This window comes from Danio rerio, chromosome 11 (assembly GCF_049306965.1).
Source record: "Danio rerio strain Tuebingen ecotype United States chromosome 11, GRCz12tu, whole genome shotgun sequence".
NCBI lineage: Eukaryota > Metazoa > Chordata > Actinopteri > Cypriniformes > Danionidae > Danio > Danio rerio.
Window position 1 is genome coordinate 21,604,145 of NC_133186.1, and position 20,856 is coordinate 21,625,000.

General features: G+C 37.6%; 1 protein-coding gene across 2 annotated transcripts in view; it reads right to left on the bottom strand.

The window, feature by feature from the left end:
* Nucleotides 1-868: 868 nt before the first annotated feature.
* The window catches only part of atxn7 (ataxin 7), an 85,800-nt gene continuing 65,812 nt past the window's right edge, over nt 869-20,856 (bottom strand). The window contains exons 6-14 of one of the 2 annotated variants that reach the window (XM_009305965.5): nt 15,675-15,894; nt 15,277-15,554; nt 15,081-15,163; nt 12,568-12,836; nt 12,218-12,410; nt 11,820-11,941; nt 10,851-11,734; nt 7,489-7,631; nt 869-4,989 (exon numbers count right to left, since the gene is read on the bottom strand). In XM_009305965.5, coding sequence (XP_009304240.1) covers nt 4,972-4,989; nt 7,489-7,631; nt 10,851-11,734; nt 11,820-11,941; nt 12,218-12,410; nt 12,568-12,836; nt 15,081-15,163; nt 15,277-15,554; nt 15,675-15,894 — 2,210 coding nt within the window. In that variant the 3' untranslated portion in view covers nt 869-4,971. The remainder of the gene's footprint in view (nt 4,990-7,488; nt 7,632-10,850; nt 11,735-11,819; nt 11,942-12,217; nt 12,411-12,567; nt 12,837-15,080; nt 15,164-15,276; nt 15,555-15,674; nt 15,895-20,856) is intronic. The other variant, XM_001341439.10, reaches the window with a different exon arrangement.

Below are 20,856 nucleotides of genomic sequence, written 5' to 3' on the forward strand. Positions count from 1 at the left end.
TTAGCCACACACACAAAAAAAGAAGTCTATCCCTCTCTCGCTATAAAAAGTAGTCATAAAAAATTACAAGGGACAGACAGGAAGCTTTTCTCACGCCATCAAGTAAGTGTTACTCCATGCATCTCATCCAAGAGTTACCACTCTACTTGAAGGGGAAAAGGGCGACGTATGAGATTCCTAGGCAGGTTTCTAAACCCCTATAGAACATTCAAGTACTGTGAAAAAAGAAACATCAAATAATACAAAGCTCTGCCTTAACAACAGTCGATGAGAAACTAATTCAGGCACTTTCTCTTTTTTTTGTTTTGTTGTCAGCGTTAGATATAAGCTAATGGATTAAAACGCAGTGAATTCAATTACAACATTTGGCAACATTGGTGCACGATCTGCGCTGTACAACTGTTTTTGTTCCCTCTCGGCCCATGTATCTTTTGATCATTGGATTTTGATTTTAGAAACAGATTTTGAAAAATGAGCCGTTTGAGTTTAGTTTTAAATACAAAAACGAATTTTAAAATGAGCCGTTTTTCTTTTTGATGGTGAAAAAAAATTTATTTAAACTGATTTGATTTTCATTTTATATTTTGAGTAACAAAAAAATAAAATCACCAGAAAACAAATATGAAAAAAGGCTTGTTTGTTTATTCTGAAACGAGACAGGCCGACTCATTTACGGTGACGAAATGCTGCCACGCACAGGCTAGCCTGGCTATTCATTTTTTTTCCCCACCTATTAATGTTATTAAAGGCATTTTCTTGTGATAACAAGATTATTAGACATATTTTTCTCATTAAGACATTTCTCGTATAAGGGCCAGTTACAGACTTTCTTAGTTTTTTTTGTTAGCATGTTTTAAATGGAACAACCTTTTATTTTGACATTACATGAAAGCATGACGATGCTTTACTGAACACTTCTGAAAAGAAGGTTTTAATATTGTTAAAACCATAATACTTCCACTTCTCGGAGTTTGACCACAAATCATTTCAAGTGAGGGAGGCAATACAGTTCGTTACGCACATTTCACAAGTACGCACAAGTCATAGTATTTTGAAATAGAAATTAACAATTCATTTTATCCAAAAACAAGCATACAAACACCCTGATAAGCATCCCATGTCCTATCATTATAGCTTGCGTATGAGTTGTGTGTGTGTGTGTGTTATCACCCAGGTACAGTGGGTATATCTATAATTCCATATGCAAATATAGCAGCAGCCTAAACAATGGGCCATCATCCAGAGAGTTAAAACATTAAAAACTATACAATAATTCATAAAATAAACACAATTTATGAACAGGCTTTGTTTATTCATGAATAAAAGCTATTCTAAGCCAGCTGTTCTAACAGTCTATTTTGTTCTTTCAGTCTATTTATATTTATATACCTTATTTAGTAGGCTACTTTTAAATTATTTCATTTCCAATTCATGTTGTATATTAGTGTAAAAATAGGCCTATAAAGATTACTTTATAGATTATATTAGGCAATAGTATAGGCTGTACTTTGTGTAAAGATGCACACAACGGCGGTCTTAAAGCTCATTATCAACTGTAGCAAAGTTTTTGTATTGTTGTCATGCATTGGGACTCTTATAATGGTGTTTTTGAAACATGCTGAACGCCTTTCAGATTAAATGAATTATGTTTACTTTGATTTCGAACTATAACGCCGAAAGATGACTTGTCGAAATGTGTCCAATGATTCCATACGAATGTCCAATGTTACTCTCACTTCTGTAGCGGAAGTGATTTTAACTTTATTTTATACAATAATATATATATAATCAGCTTTAATGAGGAAAATATCTCTTAAAATCCTGTTATCACAACAAAATACCTTTTATAACATTAATAGGTGGAAAAAAATAATAGCCTATAGTAGGCTAGCCTGTGTGTGGCAGCATTGCATCACCGTTAATGAGTCGGCTGGTTTTAGAATATTAAAAACAAGCCTTTATTCGATTATGTTTACTGGGGATTTTTTTTTTTTTCGAAAAAAAAAGAAAAACAAATCATTTTTGAATTTTGCTTTAGTTTTCATCACAATGAAATGAAAAACGGCTCATATTTCAATATTTGCTTTTGAATTTAAAACACAACTCAAAGAACGATTCGTTTTTCAATATCTGTTTCTAAAATGAAAATCCAATGACCATAAAATACACAGACCCCTCTCCCACTTTAAAAAAAAGTCTGGCAAGGTACATCATCCAGCCAGAAATCTTTTGCACAGTTGAACGGGCCATTTTGATCACATTCTCTGACCTCTTGATTTGACATGGAGGGACAAATAAAATATATGTTAACATTTAAAAAATATGATTTCCCACTACTGTGGCTACAATCTTTTCAGGGGAAACTCAGCATGTGACTTAACAAGAAGCTGTGTTTGGATAAGAGTGGCGTATTGCATTATCGGCTTGGCAGTGAACCACTTCTAATAGTCTTAGAATGTTTTCAATTTACTAAATAAATAATAATGATCTCAATTGTACCAAAAATCCTTTACGAAAATGCCTGTGCAAAAATACATCTCCATATGTACAATTCTTTAACAAAATATGTATTCTGAAATAGGGATACTTCAATATTAGTATTCGGTTTCGTGTACGAAAAAAGCCAAAGGAAGAAAAACAATACACAATTGGAGAACCTAAAGAAAAACTCATGCTCTACTCAGCTCGATTGCTGACTGACATCAGTGGAGTTCAGGAATTTACAGGAGTTTGAAAGAGAACTTACTGTCTCCAAAAAGAAAAAGGATCTATTGCCTTTTGAAATCGACAGAAAGACCCACAATGAAAATGAGATTTAAATCCAGCTACTAACCTCTTCCGGGTCGTAAATCAATGCAGGAAGGTTGGGTCGCAGTGTAAAGGTAGTGGTCATTACATGAGATGCTGATGGCCAGACTACTGTCTCACAGTATTAAGAGTCATGACGTCTACTCCGTTGCTGAGATGATAGTGTGTCTGTAATGCTGCTCTATGGCTCAACGTCAACCAGCCACAAGCCCCTTTCTGAGTCTGAAACGGCACAAAGGTCACCAGGAAACTCGCCTACAATCATTTTTCCAGCAACAACTTCAGTTTCTAGTATCTTTAGATTTCAGCACATGCTTATCTTTAGTGCTAAGATGGGTTGCGTCACGTTCTCCATTTATCCAGCAGGAGTTAGGTTTGCACGTGCTGAAAACGTTACTGAATCAAGCCCTTACTGTACTCAGAGTTAAAGATACACTAAGCCAAGTTTGATTTGAAAGCACCAATAAGAACGTGCCTATAACTCAACAGCGCCATCTCTGCTATCATAAGACACACCCCCTTACTGCAGATTGGCTGCATGTTAATGAGCTTGGTCTGACACTGGTCAAAAGTGTTTCACAAATATTCCTTAGTGCACCTTTAGGGGTGTTCACACTTGGGAGGTTTGGTTCAGGTGTGGTTCAGGTTAAAGCGGTTTGTGTATTCGAATGAAGTGTAAATGCTGCCTTCCAAACTTTGGTGCGCACTTAAAAAAAGAAGACTGATAAGAGGTCTCTGTCCACTTCCAAAAAACTCTGATGCGCTTTGAGTGAAATATTTACATAAAATAGACCATAGACTTCTAAACAAACCAAAAAACATCACTTTATGTCACAAAATGTGATGTTTTTCCTGTTTTTCCTGTTTTTTTTTAATTGACAATCACAATGTTGCCAATTATAATTCAATACAGACGTGGTTAAGTAATTCCTGGCTCACCATTACAGATATTATAAACTCTTAACTGATTAAAACCACAATTAATAAACAGAAATGTATGTGTAGGCCAGAACACAGCACTGTTTGCTACGAGTTTTGGTTTTGCATCTTTAGTTTCGGTTGTGTATATAGAGAGTAAAACAAAACTAAATGCATCGGTTTCTTTCTTTTTTTTTTTTTTTTTTTGGTAAATAAATCTAGAGAACCAAACTTATAAGTGTGAACACACCTTAAGAAAATGACAGTGTTTTCTAGAGTGTGTTTTAAGAGCTTAGAGATGACTGTTGCTTAGATATTCAGTAAAGACATGCTAGGCTACTGACATCGATGAAATAATTCCAAATGAACGTCATGAAAATAAATAAAAAGCAAGTGCTTTAGCTAATGCAGGACGTTGGAGTTCAATTACAATTGGATTTCTATGTAAAAACTGCAATAAAAATCAAACTCTCTCCGTTAGCATCTCTGAAGTAGCCTGAAATCCTTAAAAATTCCCTTGCAATAAACCCAGAATCTAATCTAAAGTTAGACGTATACTTTCCAAAAGTAATGAAAAACAAAAGTTGTACGATTAATGGTATTTTGATCTGTTTGCTATACATTTCCTAGCCTGTAAACAAACAAAGAAAATCAAGGTTTGCATAATCGTAGGTTTGCTCGTGTTGAAACTCCACTCCAGTCACGTGTATCTGCTCAATGGATTGAACGGAGCCTTCCAGCGAGGGCTCGTGTGTCATGATTTTAGTTGATTGTGTGTCTACTGTAGGGATGTTCCTCTCCTGTACACTTCCTCCAAGGCTGTGTAGGATTTCAGTTTCCAGTATTCTTGTTTGTCCAAGCTTCCCAAAGAAGCTCATCGCACCATCCGTCCTATGCATGGTAGTGTTGGTGAGGCTACGTACCAGCCCAAATCTGTACCTTCAGAGCCCAGCCATCACGAGTGCTCGGGCAGCTCATGCTCGGCGCAGCAGGCGTTGTACCCAGTGGTGCATTGTATAGATTCATTTTGACCTCCGACAGGAGAACTGTGTCGCTCTGGCTTATTATCCCCTGCATGGCTTTGGGAGGAGATCCCCATGAAGGACATCAATGGGCCACCCAGTGTCGTTCCACCCTGAGGATTGTGGGAAGAGTAAGAGAAAAAACAAGGCCTCGTGCAGAGTGGCGTGAGGGGGCTGAGGGAGCTCTGGGTCCAGCCTACTGCTCAGAGCCTCCACACCTGTGTCAGGGACGAGCCTTTGGCTGCGGAAACACACAAATCTCATGTGAGAGAGGAAACATTTTCTAAAGTAAAATAAAAGTAACACTAAAGTGCGTCACACACCGCAATGTCAACACAGCGCGCACATGACAGTCGGAAGTATCGCACTCCAGATGCGCACGTTCACATGCTATTTTAAATTATATTATTCAGACGGCGCTCTGTGGCGTGGCAGAAATATGAACAGTGTCCCGAGTCGTAGCTGGGTGCCGCGGACTAGGCATGGGCCGGTATAAGATTCTGACGGTATAATAACTTTGAATAAAAATATCACGATTGCACGGTATTGTGATTACTGCCCTAAAAAAGAAAAAAAAAAAAAAAAAAATATATATATATAAATATATATACATATATACATACACACACACATACACACAAAAATACGCCATCTATTGATATCTTTTCTGCTGGATCTACTGTTGTTCTAAAAAATAAAAATCTTACACAAACCTTAGGAACGGTATAGCAGAAAATTTTGATGGTTTTAAAACTATGACTTTTCCAAACCGCAGAATACCTTGAAAACGGTTATGGTCATATGCCTACCCCAGACAGTCACCGTCTTGCGGCGCCCGTGTGCGTACACTGATAGAAATCTATGTTTAGAATTTAAAATGCGTTGCCCTTCAGGGTGCTTTTACACTTGGTCCAGACCTAAGTTCGATTGTCCACTCTCAGCTGTACAGCTATTGCTGTTGTGTACAGCTGTTGTTAGGTAATGGCCATGAAAGCAAAGCGCAAAAATGGAGGCGTCCACATATTATGGTCATTCTGCTTTTACTGAATCGTTTGCTTTTGTTACCAAAAGCAAAATACAGAGAGCCACTCGTGTCGATCTGCCACAAATAAAAACATTCAGAACCCCACGCGATGTCTGCAGAAGCTGTTTTTGGTGGAAACAAGCAGACATTATCACTGTTTGCACTGGGTCAGTCCCACTTGTCGCCAAGGTAGGTGATACACAGACATACACACACTAATGAACAATATGAAAACTAAAGCTAGTTGTACAGTTGGCAGTTCACTTCTGTTATTTGGTATGACTGCATTCATATCAGAAGTGAACCGTACCTGAGTTTGCACGAACCTCTTTCAGCTGGACTCGGGTACGGTTCACAGGTGCGCACCCGAGTTTAGAAGACAGCGTTCAGACAAGCTAAACACTGTACTCTGACATCAAATGAACCCGAGTGAGGACCAAAAGTGCTAGTTTGAAAGCACCCTAAGTCCCAATTCACACTACTAACAAACCATTTACTAAGACTTTTAGCTCAAACCATTAATTAGCTGTTTATTAATAGTTAGTAAGGTAGTAGTTGGGTTTTTATATTGGGTAGGGATGTAGAATAAGATCATACTTTATAACTGCAGGTAATAAGCCAGTAGTCAATTTTGACTTTACATAAAGTGTTACCAAAATAGACCGTTTTAATCTGGGTTAACATGTGCTCAAATGTGTCTTTTGTGTTCAGATGTCATCAAGATCTTTCCCCCCAATTTTCTCATAGTCAAAATCACTTTCACAGTGATGAAAGACTTTTTTTTGTGCCCTTTTTACCAAAACTTCCTGTAATAATCATGTATTCACAATTTCAATCTCTACAGATGGAAGAGGTGAGCGATATTGTCCAAAATGTTTTTTTTTCTTCCCCTATAACAATCAATATGCTAAATGTTCATTTCTAATACCAATGATAAAATCAGTTTTATAGATGCATATCTTTTAATAAGGAACAGCCCATAATTATTATTATTATTTTTTGGATAGGTGTTTGATAATATATTATGTTAAAATAAAAATGTAATTAATAATAATTAACTTAATGTTTTAAATAATGAGAGTAAAACTATTAATTGCATGTAATATACGCTGCTCAAAAGAGTTGTATAAATTAATGGATACAAAAGCTAACAAACAACTTTTACTATGTTTCTTCAAAATAATACTATTATTATCAGTACCACTACTGTTACTTTTAGTAGTAAAGTTTAGTTAAAATTGCAAGGTAAACTAAATTTTTATTTGGTGGGCTGTAGTAAGCTCTCTGAGCTTTAGTATGTAATTGACTAGTTTTTCCCCTTCAAATGACAAGTGACTTTTGGGCTTTTCATTACATTTACATAAACATATTACAGATCCTAATATGATACTGTTTATTCTCCAGTGCTATTAGGTGCTCTTTAGTGGCTGTTTAAATAAACTTTACCGCATGAGCATTTACATTCATTTACATAAAAAGAATCCAATCAAATGCCACATTTAAAACATTGCAGATCCAGTTTACACCTGAATTTAGCATTATCCACCTGACTAACACGCATCTTAATATCTGCAAACATCTAAAACTTGAAAAAAATTGGGCTCTTCACTAATTTAGACTGTGAAGTTTTTAAATATATACTTGGCTAACAATTGCAAACATGCCATTAGGGTCAATGTAAGCTTATGAAGCAGTCACACTCTATAAAAAACTAACCTGATGTATGAGTGAATTATTGGGCAGCCCTGGAGGTCCAGGTATAGAGCGAGCGTGTTTGCTGTGAATGTTGTTGATTGATGGAGATTTGGCCATTTTGGGCCTGCCAGGACCTTGTCCACCTCCCACTCCTGTTCCAGACGCTGACAAAAAAAATACAGAAGTTCAGCACTTTGGGATCAGGTTAGTAAATGGCAGAATTATTCTGTATATTAAGACCACAACTACATTAATGTTTATAGTATAGCATGAACCTTTTTGAAGATGTTATGAAAAAGAAATGAAAACAAAACTAGAGCTGTATCTGAAACACAATACTACCTAAACATACAGTACGTGAGAAGAGTAAAATTTAAATTCACAGTATATGTAAAACAGTAGATGAAAGGAACCTGGATAACCTACTATTTCTGGCAAGATTCTAATGTGTGCATCCAGAGAACTAACCCATGAGACCACGCAAGAGAATTATCAATAGTAGACATGCGATTATGACAAATGGCGGATTGTAGTACATTTGATTTCCATCTATACTACTCATTCATACTATATATGCTATACAAAAAGAACTGTGTAGTAAGATCAAATTTAAATGTAGTACCTACTACAGTAGTATGAGATTTTTGAAGCAGCTTAGATCAAAAATTATTTTCAGAAAGAGATACTTGATACTAAAATTGTGAAATCCAAAGTGGATCGACTAAAAGTGAAACTAAGAGTGGATCAAAAGTAAATATAGGGATGAAACAGAAACTGGGATCAGATTACTGAGCAATTAAATGAAAACTGGATCAAAAATCTCAACTTTTACTAAATCTCAACAAACTGCATAAACACAAAATTAAAAGCTGAAATTAATCAAATGTTTATCTTTGCTTTGTGTATAAAACTTTAAATGTTATGTAATGTGTTATATAGCGCATTTACTGTGTATAGCAATACACCCAAAGTGCTTCACAATCATGAGGGGGTCTCTCCACACCACCAGTGTGCAGCATCCACTTGGATGATGCAACGACAGCCACACACCAGCTATAGTTGGATTGGACAGACAGTAATACAGCCAATGCAGGGATGGGGATAATTGAGAGGCCATGATGGGTAAGGGCAGATGGAGAGAATTTGGCCAGGACACTGGGGTTACACCCCTACTCATTACAAGAAGTGCCATGAGATTTTTGATGACCACAGAGAGTCAGGAAACTAAATGAATTAGAAAACTGAAACCAGAAAAAAATTAACTCAAACTAAATAAAACTGAACTGAAATGAATCACAACATGGAACAGTAAAAATGACATTACTAAACTAAAATAAACCAAAAACCATATTAAAGTCAGAAAAATTCAACAGAAGCTGGATCATACCTATAAAACAAATTAGCCAAAAACAAATTAAAGTCAGTCAAATGAAACAGAAACCAGATCAAAGCTAAAAAAAAAAAATAATTAAAAATAGAAAAAAATGGACTGAACCAATTGAAAAGAAATGGAAATCAGATTAAAGGTGCCCTATGATAAAAATCTGGGTATACCAAGAATAATAAAAGATCAGTATATGGAAATGGTCATACTGTGAGCCTCAGACACCACTGTTTCCTCATTCTCATAAAAATTCCAGGAGTGTAAAACCCTAGTGGACAATGGGCCAATCAGAAGACAAAACAAACTGTGACGAGACTCACAGGCCATCCCCTCCGCATTTGCATGCATGCCTAATTTGGGTCAATTATCCAGACCTGACGAGCAGCCACGTCATCAAGCTCTGAGATCATAAAAAAGCTCTGAGATCTTTAATATGCATGCCTCATGCAACGTTTGATAAGCAACAAGGTTTTCTAATGAGACAACAGTGATAACTTTTAACACATTCGTACATTTCACTTACAATGCAAGCGCCAATTTGTTTACTGTGCGTTACTGGGCAATGACAGCATTAGGCACATCCAAACAAAGACTATAGAATATATAAGGCATGTCACTCATTTAGTTTTGAACAGGAAAAGTGTAACGTCTATATAGTGAATGAAGCCCTGCCTACTTGTACAGGAGCCAATCATTGATCACTATAGACTTATGTTTCTCCGGGGTAGAAGCACAGACCAGATGTGTTCTTTTATGACAGTTGGGTGATCAACAAACACACTGGAATCTCAGCGAATACTTGCTTCACAGACATGAGAAATATATTCAAATAAGACTGAAATCTGCACTTTTAAATGAACTAACTACTCTTGAAAACAAAAGTTTTTTGGTTTTGTAATCGGTTTGAAACAAACGCGAGGTACAGTCCATTCTGTCAAAAGCAAATCACATGACAACAATTACTCAAATACTTACAAACTTGTAAACAAAGAGTTGCTATCATTTCTGGAGGAGATTCGCCATCAAGACTAAGTTGTGGATTAGTTCAGAAGAGCAGCGCGATCAGACAATTATTATCCAGAGGATGATAACGTGTAGAACGGCCATAAATAAGATTGGTGTCGTGACTTTGTTCCTTTCAATTGTGCATGCTCATTATCTCGGTGATATAATGATTTTGTTTGATTCGAACGTTTAGAAATGAATCTTACGAGATAGTTGTTTAACTTTATTGGTGATTCCAAATATGTAATGTAATCGTAAGCTTGCCAAACAGTTTTGGAGAATTTGATGTTTCCCTAATCAGACAGAATTCCCGAGCATACTGCCCAAGAGGCGATTTTAAAGGTGGCCGCCGATGGAAAGGACTTGCTTTAAAGGCACTTTAGTTCAAACTGACCTCAGAGCGCAAAATGCAAGATTGAGACATTTATTCATCTCCATTCTGAATAGACATAAGATATGTTTAGTTACATTTTTTGTTAATTTATTGTGTAATTTGATGCGTATGTTACAACAAACACGAGTAGACTGCTGAATTGTGTTGTATCGCTCAGCTTAACTGTCATCTGTTCATGCAGAGGTTGATATTAATTCCCGGCTGTTATCTTTGACTGTAGCTTCAAAATACAACGCCATATACCTCTATCACTCTCTTTTGTCAAGTTTAATTATATTTAAGCCTTTATCCACAACTGAACTAGAGAGCAAAATAGGTTAACGTTGCTCTGATTGGCTTTATATTTGTCCATGTTCAGCATACATGTGAGAGGCATGTCATTAATATTTACAACACAATATATATATGGTCAATCATGGACCTTCTGATTTTAGGGGTATTTTATGGAGTAAAAAATAAGTTTATAAAACCGTGTCTGGAATTTTTTTTTAAGTTACCGGAGCCATAATGTAGATATTAGAGAACATTTTATTAGACTTCTTAAATTCATCCAAAAGGAAAAATAAAAACGTTTAATCCAGACTGACAAAGTGTACACACCTGTGCTGTTGAGGCTACTTGATCCGGGCGAGCCCTTCCTCCTTTTGGCTTCCAGACGTGCATCAGTATGATGATCACTGCTCTGATGAACAAACGGTCCGAGCGAGAGCGTGGAGTCACTGCTGTTCATCACCACACTCATGCGTTTAATAGATTCAGCCGGGCTTCCTGAAGGAGGGCCTCGTCCTGTCGACTCCTGCTTCAAGCTCAGAGAGTTGGCCCTGCCTGGGGTACAATTTACCCCTACACTGTACACCCCACTATGGGATGATGACGTTGTCGATGATGATGATGAAGTTGAAGAAGGAGTTGATGCGAGCGAGGAATGGTAGGCGCTGCCCACGCTACCAGAGTTTATCGTACAGTTCTTCTTAAATGATGAGGAAGATTCTGAGGTGTAAGTGCTATGGGACGTTAGCAGGGAACTGGTTTTCCGTTTCTTGCCCGCACTAAGGCTACTGCTCGCACTACTACTGACGCTAACACTGCTATTAGTACTGCCCTTGATGATAGAGTTGCTTAGGCTAGAGGAAGGCTCCCGAGCCCTGAAGGATTTTGTACCAGATCGGGATTTAGGGGTTCGGTTGGAGCCCAACGAGGGTAGCGAGGACGAGTGGGCTGAAGGCATCTGGGGTGATGAGGCTGACACTTGTCTAGAAGAGCCACTGTAAGCAGGTTGCTCGGTGGCAGAGGCTTGCGGAGAGGAGCGAGCGTTCAGGGTGGTGCCGTACGACAGAACTGGCTTACTGTCATAAGGCGGCGGTGAGGACAGGCCGAGGAAGCCTGAGGATACGGAGGAGGACGAGGAAGAATGGGAGTTTGTGCTTGTCCGGTGAGAGGCTGATGGTGCAGTTGTAGAGTTTTCCAAAGCCAGTGGGATTTTCCTACAAAGTAATGGTGAGAAATTACAATTGGGATTGTGTTAATTGGAAATAAAGTTGCTTGTGGGAGGCGTCTCAACACACTCACTTCCACATTTGGGAGTTGACATGCTTGTCCAACATGGTTGTCAGAGCACACCGTACTTGATCCCAGCGCCGGTCGAATGCAAAACAACCTCTACCGTACAATCGACTTCCAAAAGTGCAGTACTAGTGAGAGAGAACATGAATGCTACATTTAGATAAGAGTTCTACACATACATTCTCTTCATGGATTCAGATCAAGGGCGAATCAAACTCTAAAGATTGTGGTTCGCCGGCAAATTGGATTCAAATGAGGCCCTGGATATTCATTTGAATCTGATATAGAATAGCTCTGTGATTCAAAAGCTGAAAAATTAATGGAAGTGACTTTCTAATGCAGGCACTTAAGAAAACACTTGCTAACACTTCACAGGGTAAGATCACAAGGTTTCTTGTACTTACAGCAGCTGGTCGTGGGTGGTAACCTGAATAATGGCAGTCCAGTTTCTCTGTGGCCTCCTCTCTGTCCTCGTTCTCCCCCTCGTCGCTGGACACGCGGCTTGTCTCGGGACCGACAGGGGCTGGGTGAGAGTGGTGGGCCTGGTCGTGGGCCATGGCTGGGTCTCCTCCACTGTGAGAGTTACTGCTGTTGATTCTGAAGACAAAGATGAGCACCAAGAGGATAAATTTACATTGTTATCAACCACCTGGGTAAACAAAAAGCAAGAGGAGCTCTATAATAAGGAATAGAAACTGAAGCTGGCTAATTAAAGGAATTTAGAGGATTAGTGGGGCAGGAGGAAGCCACTTACCGCGGAAGCCCAGAATTGTGAGGTTTGGGTTTGTTCGGGGGCAAAGGCTTGGTGGCATCGGCAGTGCCATTGCCATGGGGGACCGGGTGAGGGTCCTGTGAGAGGCGGGAGGGGGGAGGGTGAGGGTCCCTGAGAGGGGGTGCTGGGTGTGAGGGGTCCAACCTGAACTGCAGCTCCTTGTCACGTGTTTTGCTCTTGTGCTCAGCGAGCAGCGTGTCGAAGCGTTGCCGTCGCCCAAGCACCGCCCTCCTCTGGCTTATGGAATGTGACTGTGGAGAAACAGGGGAGATAAATAACAGTTATCTATTAAGTGTCTCAAAATTAATTAATTCTTCGATAGAGATGCGGACAATTTGGTATTGGTTCAGTAGTAGATCATAACTAGTTATTACGTGCTGATGTCATTTATCACATATGCGCTATGCCACACTAGAATACTATGGCAAAGTAGATTATTGTGCACAATTCACTGCTTGTAAGTTTGCTGGACAGACTTTCACGGACACTTAGAAAGGAACAGCACGAGCTGCTATTTCACTACTAGGGAAAAATGCTGTAAATCTCCATGTCTGCGTCTCTCTCCCTCACTTTGGACATTCGATCCATTGGCATGTTTGTGAGGTAACTCCTCTCCTCTTGGCTGCTAAAGCAATACTTGTGGATCCAGGCATGAGCGTGCTTGAGGTGTTCTCATCACAGCGTCTATTACGGACTACTTGTGATAACCGCGTATTTTCCTTATTTAGACAGTGACCGCCACAGTTGACTGTGACCTCATCAGTGTTGACTGTGACCTCATTGGTAAACAGCCCTTTTATTTTTAGAGCCAATATAAAGACAATATTTATATAAGACAGTATTTATAGATTTAATTGATGTTGGCTAATTTTAAAGTATAATGCAAAAATTCTGACTTAATGAAATAATGAAATTTGCATCTATATAGGGCTGGTAGATTAATCAAAGGTGATTTTCATATGCATTTTGTCAGTACTAAAAAACTTTGTTTTTAGTAAAATCACAATTTTAGATACCGCAGCATTTACTACACAGATTCAGAATACACTGACAAACTATGTAAAATCATGTGCAAAATCGATTCAATTTAATTGGACACAGTGCTTATTTTAAGCCGGATCTTGCCGGATTCTCTTCCGGAAATTGTCAGATATTGTTTTATACATGTTTTGCATTCTGGTAATTATTTGAATGGATCAGGCATTAACTTGTGCATGGTGAATACCTACGTGTGTGTGTGTGTATGTGTGTGTGTATGTGTGTGTGTATGTGTATGTGTGTGTGTGTGTGTGTGTGTGTGTGTGTGTGTGTGTGTGTGTGTGTGTGTGTGTGTGAGAGAGAGAGAGAGAGAGAGAGAGAGAGAGAGAGATTGAGAATGAATGCATACAAAGGCTGTTTGGATTGGATACACATGACAGTAGTCAACATGAGCACGTTAAAGCAGAAAGCACGTTTGACTAATGACCCTCACCAATATTTTTTAGCCAATCTGCTTTTTAATGTTTACAATCACTCTCATTGGTTTGTGAGTTGTTTAGTGCGCATTGAGCAGCGAAAATAAATAATGGCATAGTGGTTAACCTAAATAATATTAGTATTGTCAAAATGGCAAAGAGGCAGTCATACATATTCTTGTTTTTTTTTTTTTTTTAAACCATGAGTAAACCTGATAATGAACTTGATAAAACGAGATTTCGAAAAGATGAAACTGCGTGAATGGATCAGGATAGCGGGAGACAGAAGCAAAAATTGATCTCAAGTCAGACAGAAAACATGACAGAAGGGGTAACTTTTCCACTTGGCACATAATAGTGAAGTGAACTAAATAGTGATTGTAAATACAATTTATGTTTGTAGCTACATGTTTGTATCATCCATGACTGACCTATAATGTTATGTATGGCAAAAAAATAGTTAAAGACCGTTCAGAAATGCTCTTTTTTTGTGCTATCACCATTTAATAACGTAATGAAAAATGTAAACTGTACGGTGGACGTCTGTCTCTGTAACGTTTATTTCCTGGTCTTGTTCCGGGAATTATTCATTTACAAATTAAGCACTGATTGGACAATAATGAAATCGAAATAATGATTCTGTGGTGATGACAGCTCTAAGTAGTAAAGGCTGCTACAAATAAAAGCATGTGAAAATACTATAAACTTCATAACGTCAGTTGAATGTTTAAAATAAATCCTTCTGTGGATTCAGTAAATGATTTTAGTAGCTACGAAGATCAAATTAAAGCAGTTATGTTTAATAATCAACAATTTTTTTTTTAGGAATTTCCTGGGTTTGGATATTTAGAACTTAAGCACAAGAGCACCACTATTTCACGGGAAACGTGCTTCCCTGACAAGATTTTGTTTAATCATATCTTTCGTATTCTATATTTGCAAAATAATTTTTATTCATCACCCCCCACCAGCCCTATATGTATATGGAAGTTTTCATAGTACACCCATAATTAAAGTTTAAATGTGTAGAAAGTGGCATACCTTGCATGTTAAGGATCTTGTGCATGGCTTACGTGCTGTCATATCCATAACCCCACAATGGATATCAGGATTAAACTCTCGCTCTGGATGGAGGAAAAATACACAAAAATAAAAAACAACACTCAAGAAGTCTACTGTACATTTTTTTCCTGAATGATCTGACATTAGCAGCAGCAGTGACAGAATGAAAGTTCACCTTGTCTCTTGTACAAGGGTCTTCTGCTACTGGCATTGTCCTGTTTCTTGTCTTGGGACGATTGGTGGCCTTTTCCATTGGGGATCTGACCAGGGGCTAGCTGTGGAGCCTTTGGTATGGAAGGGAAGTTAAGGCCTGACTTCAGGGGAGAGGTGCTCACAGTATTGGAGGAGGAGGAAGAGGAAGAGAAAGTGGAAGAAGAGGCGGGCACGTGGGGGAGTTTGGCTGAAGATTCCACCTTCAGATGGACCTTCTCTACTTTAACTGTAGGGATTTGGCTGAGAAGCAGAGAAATAAAGACAATCTGTAACTGTGCCAAAGGTGGGAGTGTTTCTGATTACACACAAATTATCTTCACACAAAATTCATATTCACTCCATCAAAACACACATACACACCTCTCCTCTGACGGCACCCTAAAAGGGAAGTGAGGCTTCCGGTGAGGCAGCTTCTCTTTGGTAGATTTAAAGATTTTCGTGGGGACACTGCTGTTTGCGCTGGAGGGGCGAGCCAGTGTGCTTCCACTGCCCCCAAGACTGCCCTTACTTCGAGAGTTTGCGAACGCAGGGGAGCTGGCATAGCTGGATGGGGGCTTGCTGCTGGAGCTGTGTCTTCTCTCTGAGGGGGGACACATTTGAAAGATGTCACTCTCTGAATGGTCAATATGTTGCAGGCAAAGATGACATGTTTACAAGGGATACATTTTTGATTCGGTTTAATTTTTCACCACCATTGGTAGTTTTATTTAGGATCTTTTCTGGATTCTGTTTACAGTAATATCAGCCGAAAAAAAATTCAAACAAGTTACAAATGTCTTTCATATTATGATACAGTTGAAGTCAGAATTATTAGCACGCCTGTATATTTTCCCCCAATTTCTGTTTAAAGGAAAGCTTTTTATCCATTACATTTCTAAACATTACAGTTCTAATAACTGATTTCTTTTATATTTGCCATGGTGACAGTACATAATATTTAACAACACATTTTTCAAGATACTAGTATTCAGCTTAACTAGGCAAGTTAGGGTAATGAGGCAAGTCATTGTATAAAGATGGTTTATTATAAAATCAGAAAAGAAAAAAAAAACACTCAAGGGGGCTAAGAAAATTTAACTTAAAATGGTTTTAAAAAATGATAAACTGCTTTCGTTCTAGCTGAAGCTAGAAGCTTGATGTTGGATGCTGAAGAAAAACATTATAGGAAATACAGTGAAAAAATCCTTGCTGTTAAACATAATTTGGTAAATATCTGAAAAAGAAGAAGAAAAAAAAGATTCACAGGAGGGCTAATCATTTTGACTCCAACTGTATTCACCTTATTCTCCTCCGACGAGCGGGTGCTGCCATTTGAATCTTTTTGGCTTGAGACTTCCGATCTCATTCACTTGCATTCATTTTTTGATGTTAAAAACTGCTCAATACGCGGATTGATGTTGCAATTTGATATTTTCTTATTATATTATTCTACTTGGTCTGTATAGTCATGCAAACATTTGTTTGTAGAGCAAGTAGTTTGACCGTTTTCTGCCGTTTATTATTCCTAGTCATTTCTCCCATGGGCGACTGAATCGGAAGTTCTAAGAAAATCGCGAAAAACAGGCGCACTTCCGCATTTTAGAATAAGGTCAATAATATAACCATGCAAAATAACTTATTGGGCAACATAAAATGTAGGAGAGACTTATGTTTATTTTATGAATTATGCTTCGCCATTAGTGGATCTTATACGAGTGACAGCTTGTCTGCCCGCACAAAGAGATGTTGCTTTAGTGCAGGGGTCACCAATCCCGGTCCAGGAGGGCCGGTGTCGCTGCAGGATTTAACTTCAACTTGCATCAACACACCTGCCTGGGTGTTTCAACTATACCTAATAAGACCTTGATTAGCTTGTTCAGGTGTGTTTGATTAAGGTTGGAGCTAAAATCTCCTGGACACCAGCCCTCCAGGAACAAGTTTGGTGACCACTGCTTTAGTGAGAGGGCAAGTTACTTTGAATAAAGATTACAAGATTCAATGCAGGTAAATGGTTTCGAGTTTAGCAGTAACACTAATAGCCTTATTCTTCAATGTGGAAGTGCGCTCGTTTTTGCAATTGTTTTAGAACTTCTGATTTCGTAGACTACTGGAGAAATGACTAGGAATAATAAACAGAAAACGATCAAACTACTTGTTCATGACCACACAGACAAAGTAGAATATTCATTCATTTTCCTTTTGGCTTAGTCCCTTTATTAGTTTGGGGTTGCCACAGCGGAATGAACCGGCAACTCATCCAGCATATGTTTTACACAGCACAGCCCATCCAACTGCAACCCATCACTGGGGACCATCCATACACACTCATTCACACACATACACTACGGACAATTTAGCCTTCCCAATTCGAACCAGCAACCTTTTTGCTGTGAGGCGAACGTGCTAGCCACTGTGCCACCGTGCAGCCTCAAAGTAGAATAATATAATAAAAACATCAGTTTGCAGAATCAAGCACCATAAAAAGCTGTTTTTAACATCTAAACATGAATGGAAGTGAATGAGATTAAAAGTCTTGAACCAAAAAGATTCAAATGGCTGCGTCTGCCCGTACAAGAAGAGTAAGGTCAATATTAATATCAATATCTAAAATAATTTGATTTAAATCATTCTTTTTCATTTTATTTAACTTTGAAGTCATACAAATGTCTTTTTGTTTAATTTTTCCAAGTATCAGCATATTTCTTATGTAACAGAAACAACAACAAAAAGAAAACACTTAAACCAAAAAAAGGACATACTTGCTTAACATTTGCAGATTTTTGGATTTGTCTTTGCACTTTGCTCAAGAAAAAACACAACCATTTTAATGTGCAGTTAACATAACCTCCTCTTACTCCAAGTACATTAATTCTCAGGCGCTAAATAAACTAAAACACATTAGCTTTCATTGAGTAATAATTACCAGACAATAAAACAAGATTTTCAGTCAAAAGAGTGGACATTTGTGATGTATTAAAACACTGGGATCTCTTCATTCTCGCTTGCCAATGCGCACACACACACACACGCACGCACGCACGCACGCACGCACGCACGCACGCACGCACGCACACACAAACACACACACTCATACTTTAGTCTGATGTCTCGCCTTTGTTTATGTGTGCTGATGAAACTAAAGCAAAAACCCAACAAAAGAAAAGGACACCAGGAAGAAATCCTTGACTTATTTATTTCTCACAGATGCCTGTGGCTTCTTGCTGGATTGTTGGCGCTGCTCCGAGAAAGTGAGCCAAAAGCAATTTGAGTAACCAAAAGCCCAATCGACAAAGCCCCAATTAGACCACAACACTCCGCGATATCATTCCGCCTTGTGTTGAAAAGCAATCTGGGATCGTTGTGAGGAAACTGTACACCAAATACTGCTACCTGACAAATGACCACAGGGAAATACCAACAAACTCAAGAGCCCAGAGCAAAAGAAAGATCAGTGTTCACAAAGGAACAGCACAAACTTATAGCATTTTGGCCTTTAACATAACAAGGAGCCATCAGCCCATCAAAACACACATCTTCAGGCTGTAATCGATAAAAGTAATTTATAAAAAATCAATATAAAAAGAATCCAAATGGTCAACACTGACTTCATTAGCCATTTGTCACAAGTGTTTGTCAGATATGTCCACATGAAAAAGCAAAACATGTTTCCAGAAAAAAAGGCAATCTAATCTATATACTCCAATAGCATGTTTGATTTTATTTTTATTTTTATTTTATTTTTTCTTATCTGGACCAGAAAAAAACAACAACATTTAACAAAATGTTTTTAAAACAGACTGGTCCAAGATTTAACAATGAGTTTAAATGTCTTAATCATCACTAAACTATAAATACTTCCTAGACAACTGTCAATAAAGTTGTGCATAAGAAATTGCAGTTGTAAAAACTAAAAATACCAATATTTGTTTCCAGACATTACTTGTACTGTTTTTAATATACCATAAAAAATAACAAAAACACATTTCCTTTGATTTTGTGAGATAATGTATGTACTATAAATCTTGATTCTTATCAATTAAAGCTGTCAAAATCAGCTTTTAATAACCCACCAAGCTGCCAAAATTGATTTTCAAGATTTTGTCTTGATAATCTCAGCTTATGTTTCGACAGGGTCAAACTAGATACACTCAAAAAAATAATGTTTGCTGCTCGTTCAAACTAGTTTTTTAATATGAGCAAAGAAAACTTAATTCTTAAGGTTTCTTTGGCACAACTTATTTGTTTTATGTTCAATCTGCCTAAATATGTAAAAACACTATTCTAGGGTTAAGCTTAATAAATTCTACCCCTCCTTCTCCTCTAAATGTAACAAATGTGAATCTGTTGAAGGCTCTTTAGGACATTTTTTTTGGTCATGCAAAAAACATTTTGAGATTTGGAGCGAACTTTTCAACTTCTGCTCTGAGGCTTATTCTTGTGAGCTCGCCCCTGATCCAGTAATCGCTGTTTTTGGTTGGTCTGACTTTTTATTACAACAGTCAACAATTTAAAAAAGCTGTTCAATATGGAATGGTGTTAACTGAAAAAAAAAATTATTTATTCATTAAAAAAGGCATCAAAACCACTTTTTAATTCCTGGCTTTCAGAATTCTCTACCACTTTACATTTAGAGACACAACAACACAATCTTTCTGATAACAATGTTGGCTTTGAAGCCAACTGGAAACCCTTTTTTAATTATTTGTCAAATGCCCAGGATAACAGTTTAATGGTATAACCCTGTTATCATCTGCAAGATCACCATATTGCCTGCCCCCACTAGAATAGATATATATGTGTAACACTGTAGACCCATGTATAATATTAGAGGAAAGGATGTAATAATGGTTTTAAAATCTTCTTCTTAAGTTCTTTTTTCTGTCTTTATAATTGTTGTTGCTTTTTGTATGGCTCTGTGTTGCTTTAAGAATATAAAAATATAATATTAAAAAAAATGTAAAAACATAATTTGGGTAACTTAATTGACTTGTATTGGGCCAATATGCTACAATTGTGTGGAACCCAGCATTTTTTACAGTGTAGCAAACAAAACATTTATCTTTCCGTTTTTTTTTTTTTTTTTTTTATTTTTACCTCTTTTTAACATTTTAAGTGGAACTCGGTGAACATTCTAAAATTAAGAGAAGCAATTCACAAACCCTTTAATTATGAATTCACAAACACAAATAAAGTATACAGTCTGTCAACATTTCTACTTCATATTGTGAACTGTACCTTATCTAAATGTCTTAATTTCAACATTACTTGAAGTACAGTGAGATTAAATATCTAATTAAATAAAAATAATAATAATGACCAATTCTTGGTATTTACAACTTTATTAGTGTATACTTGTCTTATCATATTGCATAATGCGCTGAAAATGAGCAAAAACACAGTTTCAGCACAGGGAATGTTTTGAAACCATTTTAGACTAATCAACTCTCATGCAAATTCATCTTTTATTTATGAGGGGAATTAAACTATAAGCATTCTGAGCAAACACTTCTCGCTGTACAGCAAGCAAATGATTCACCAGATCTCAAAGGCACAGAATAGAATA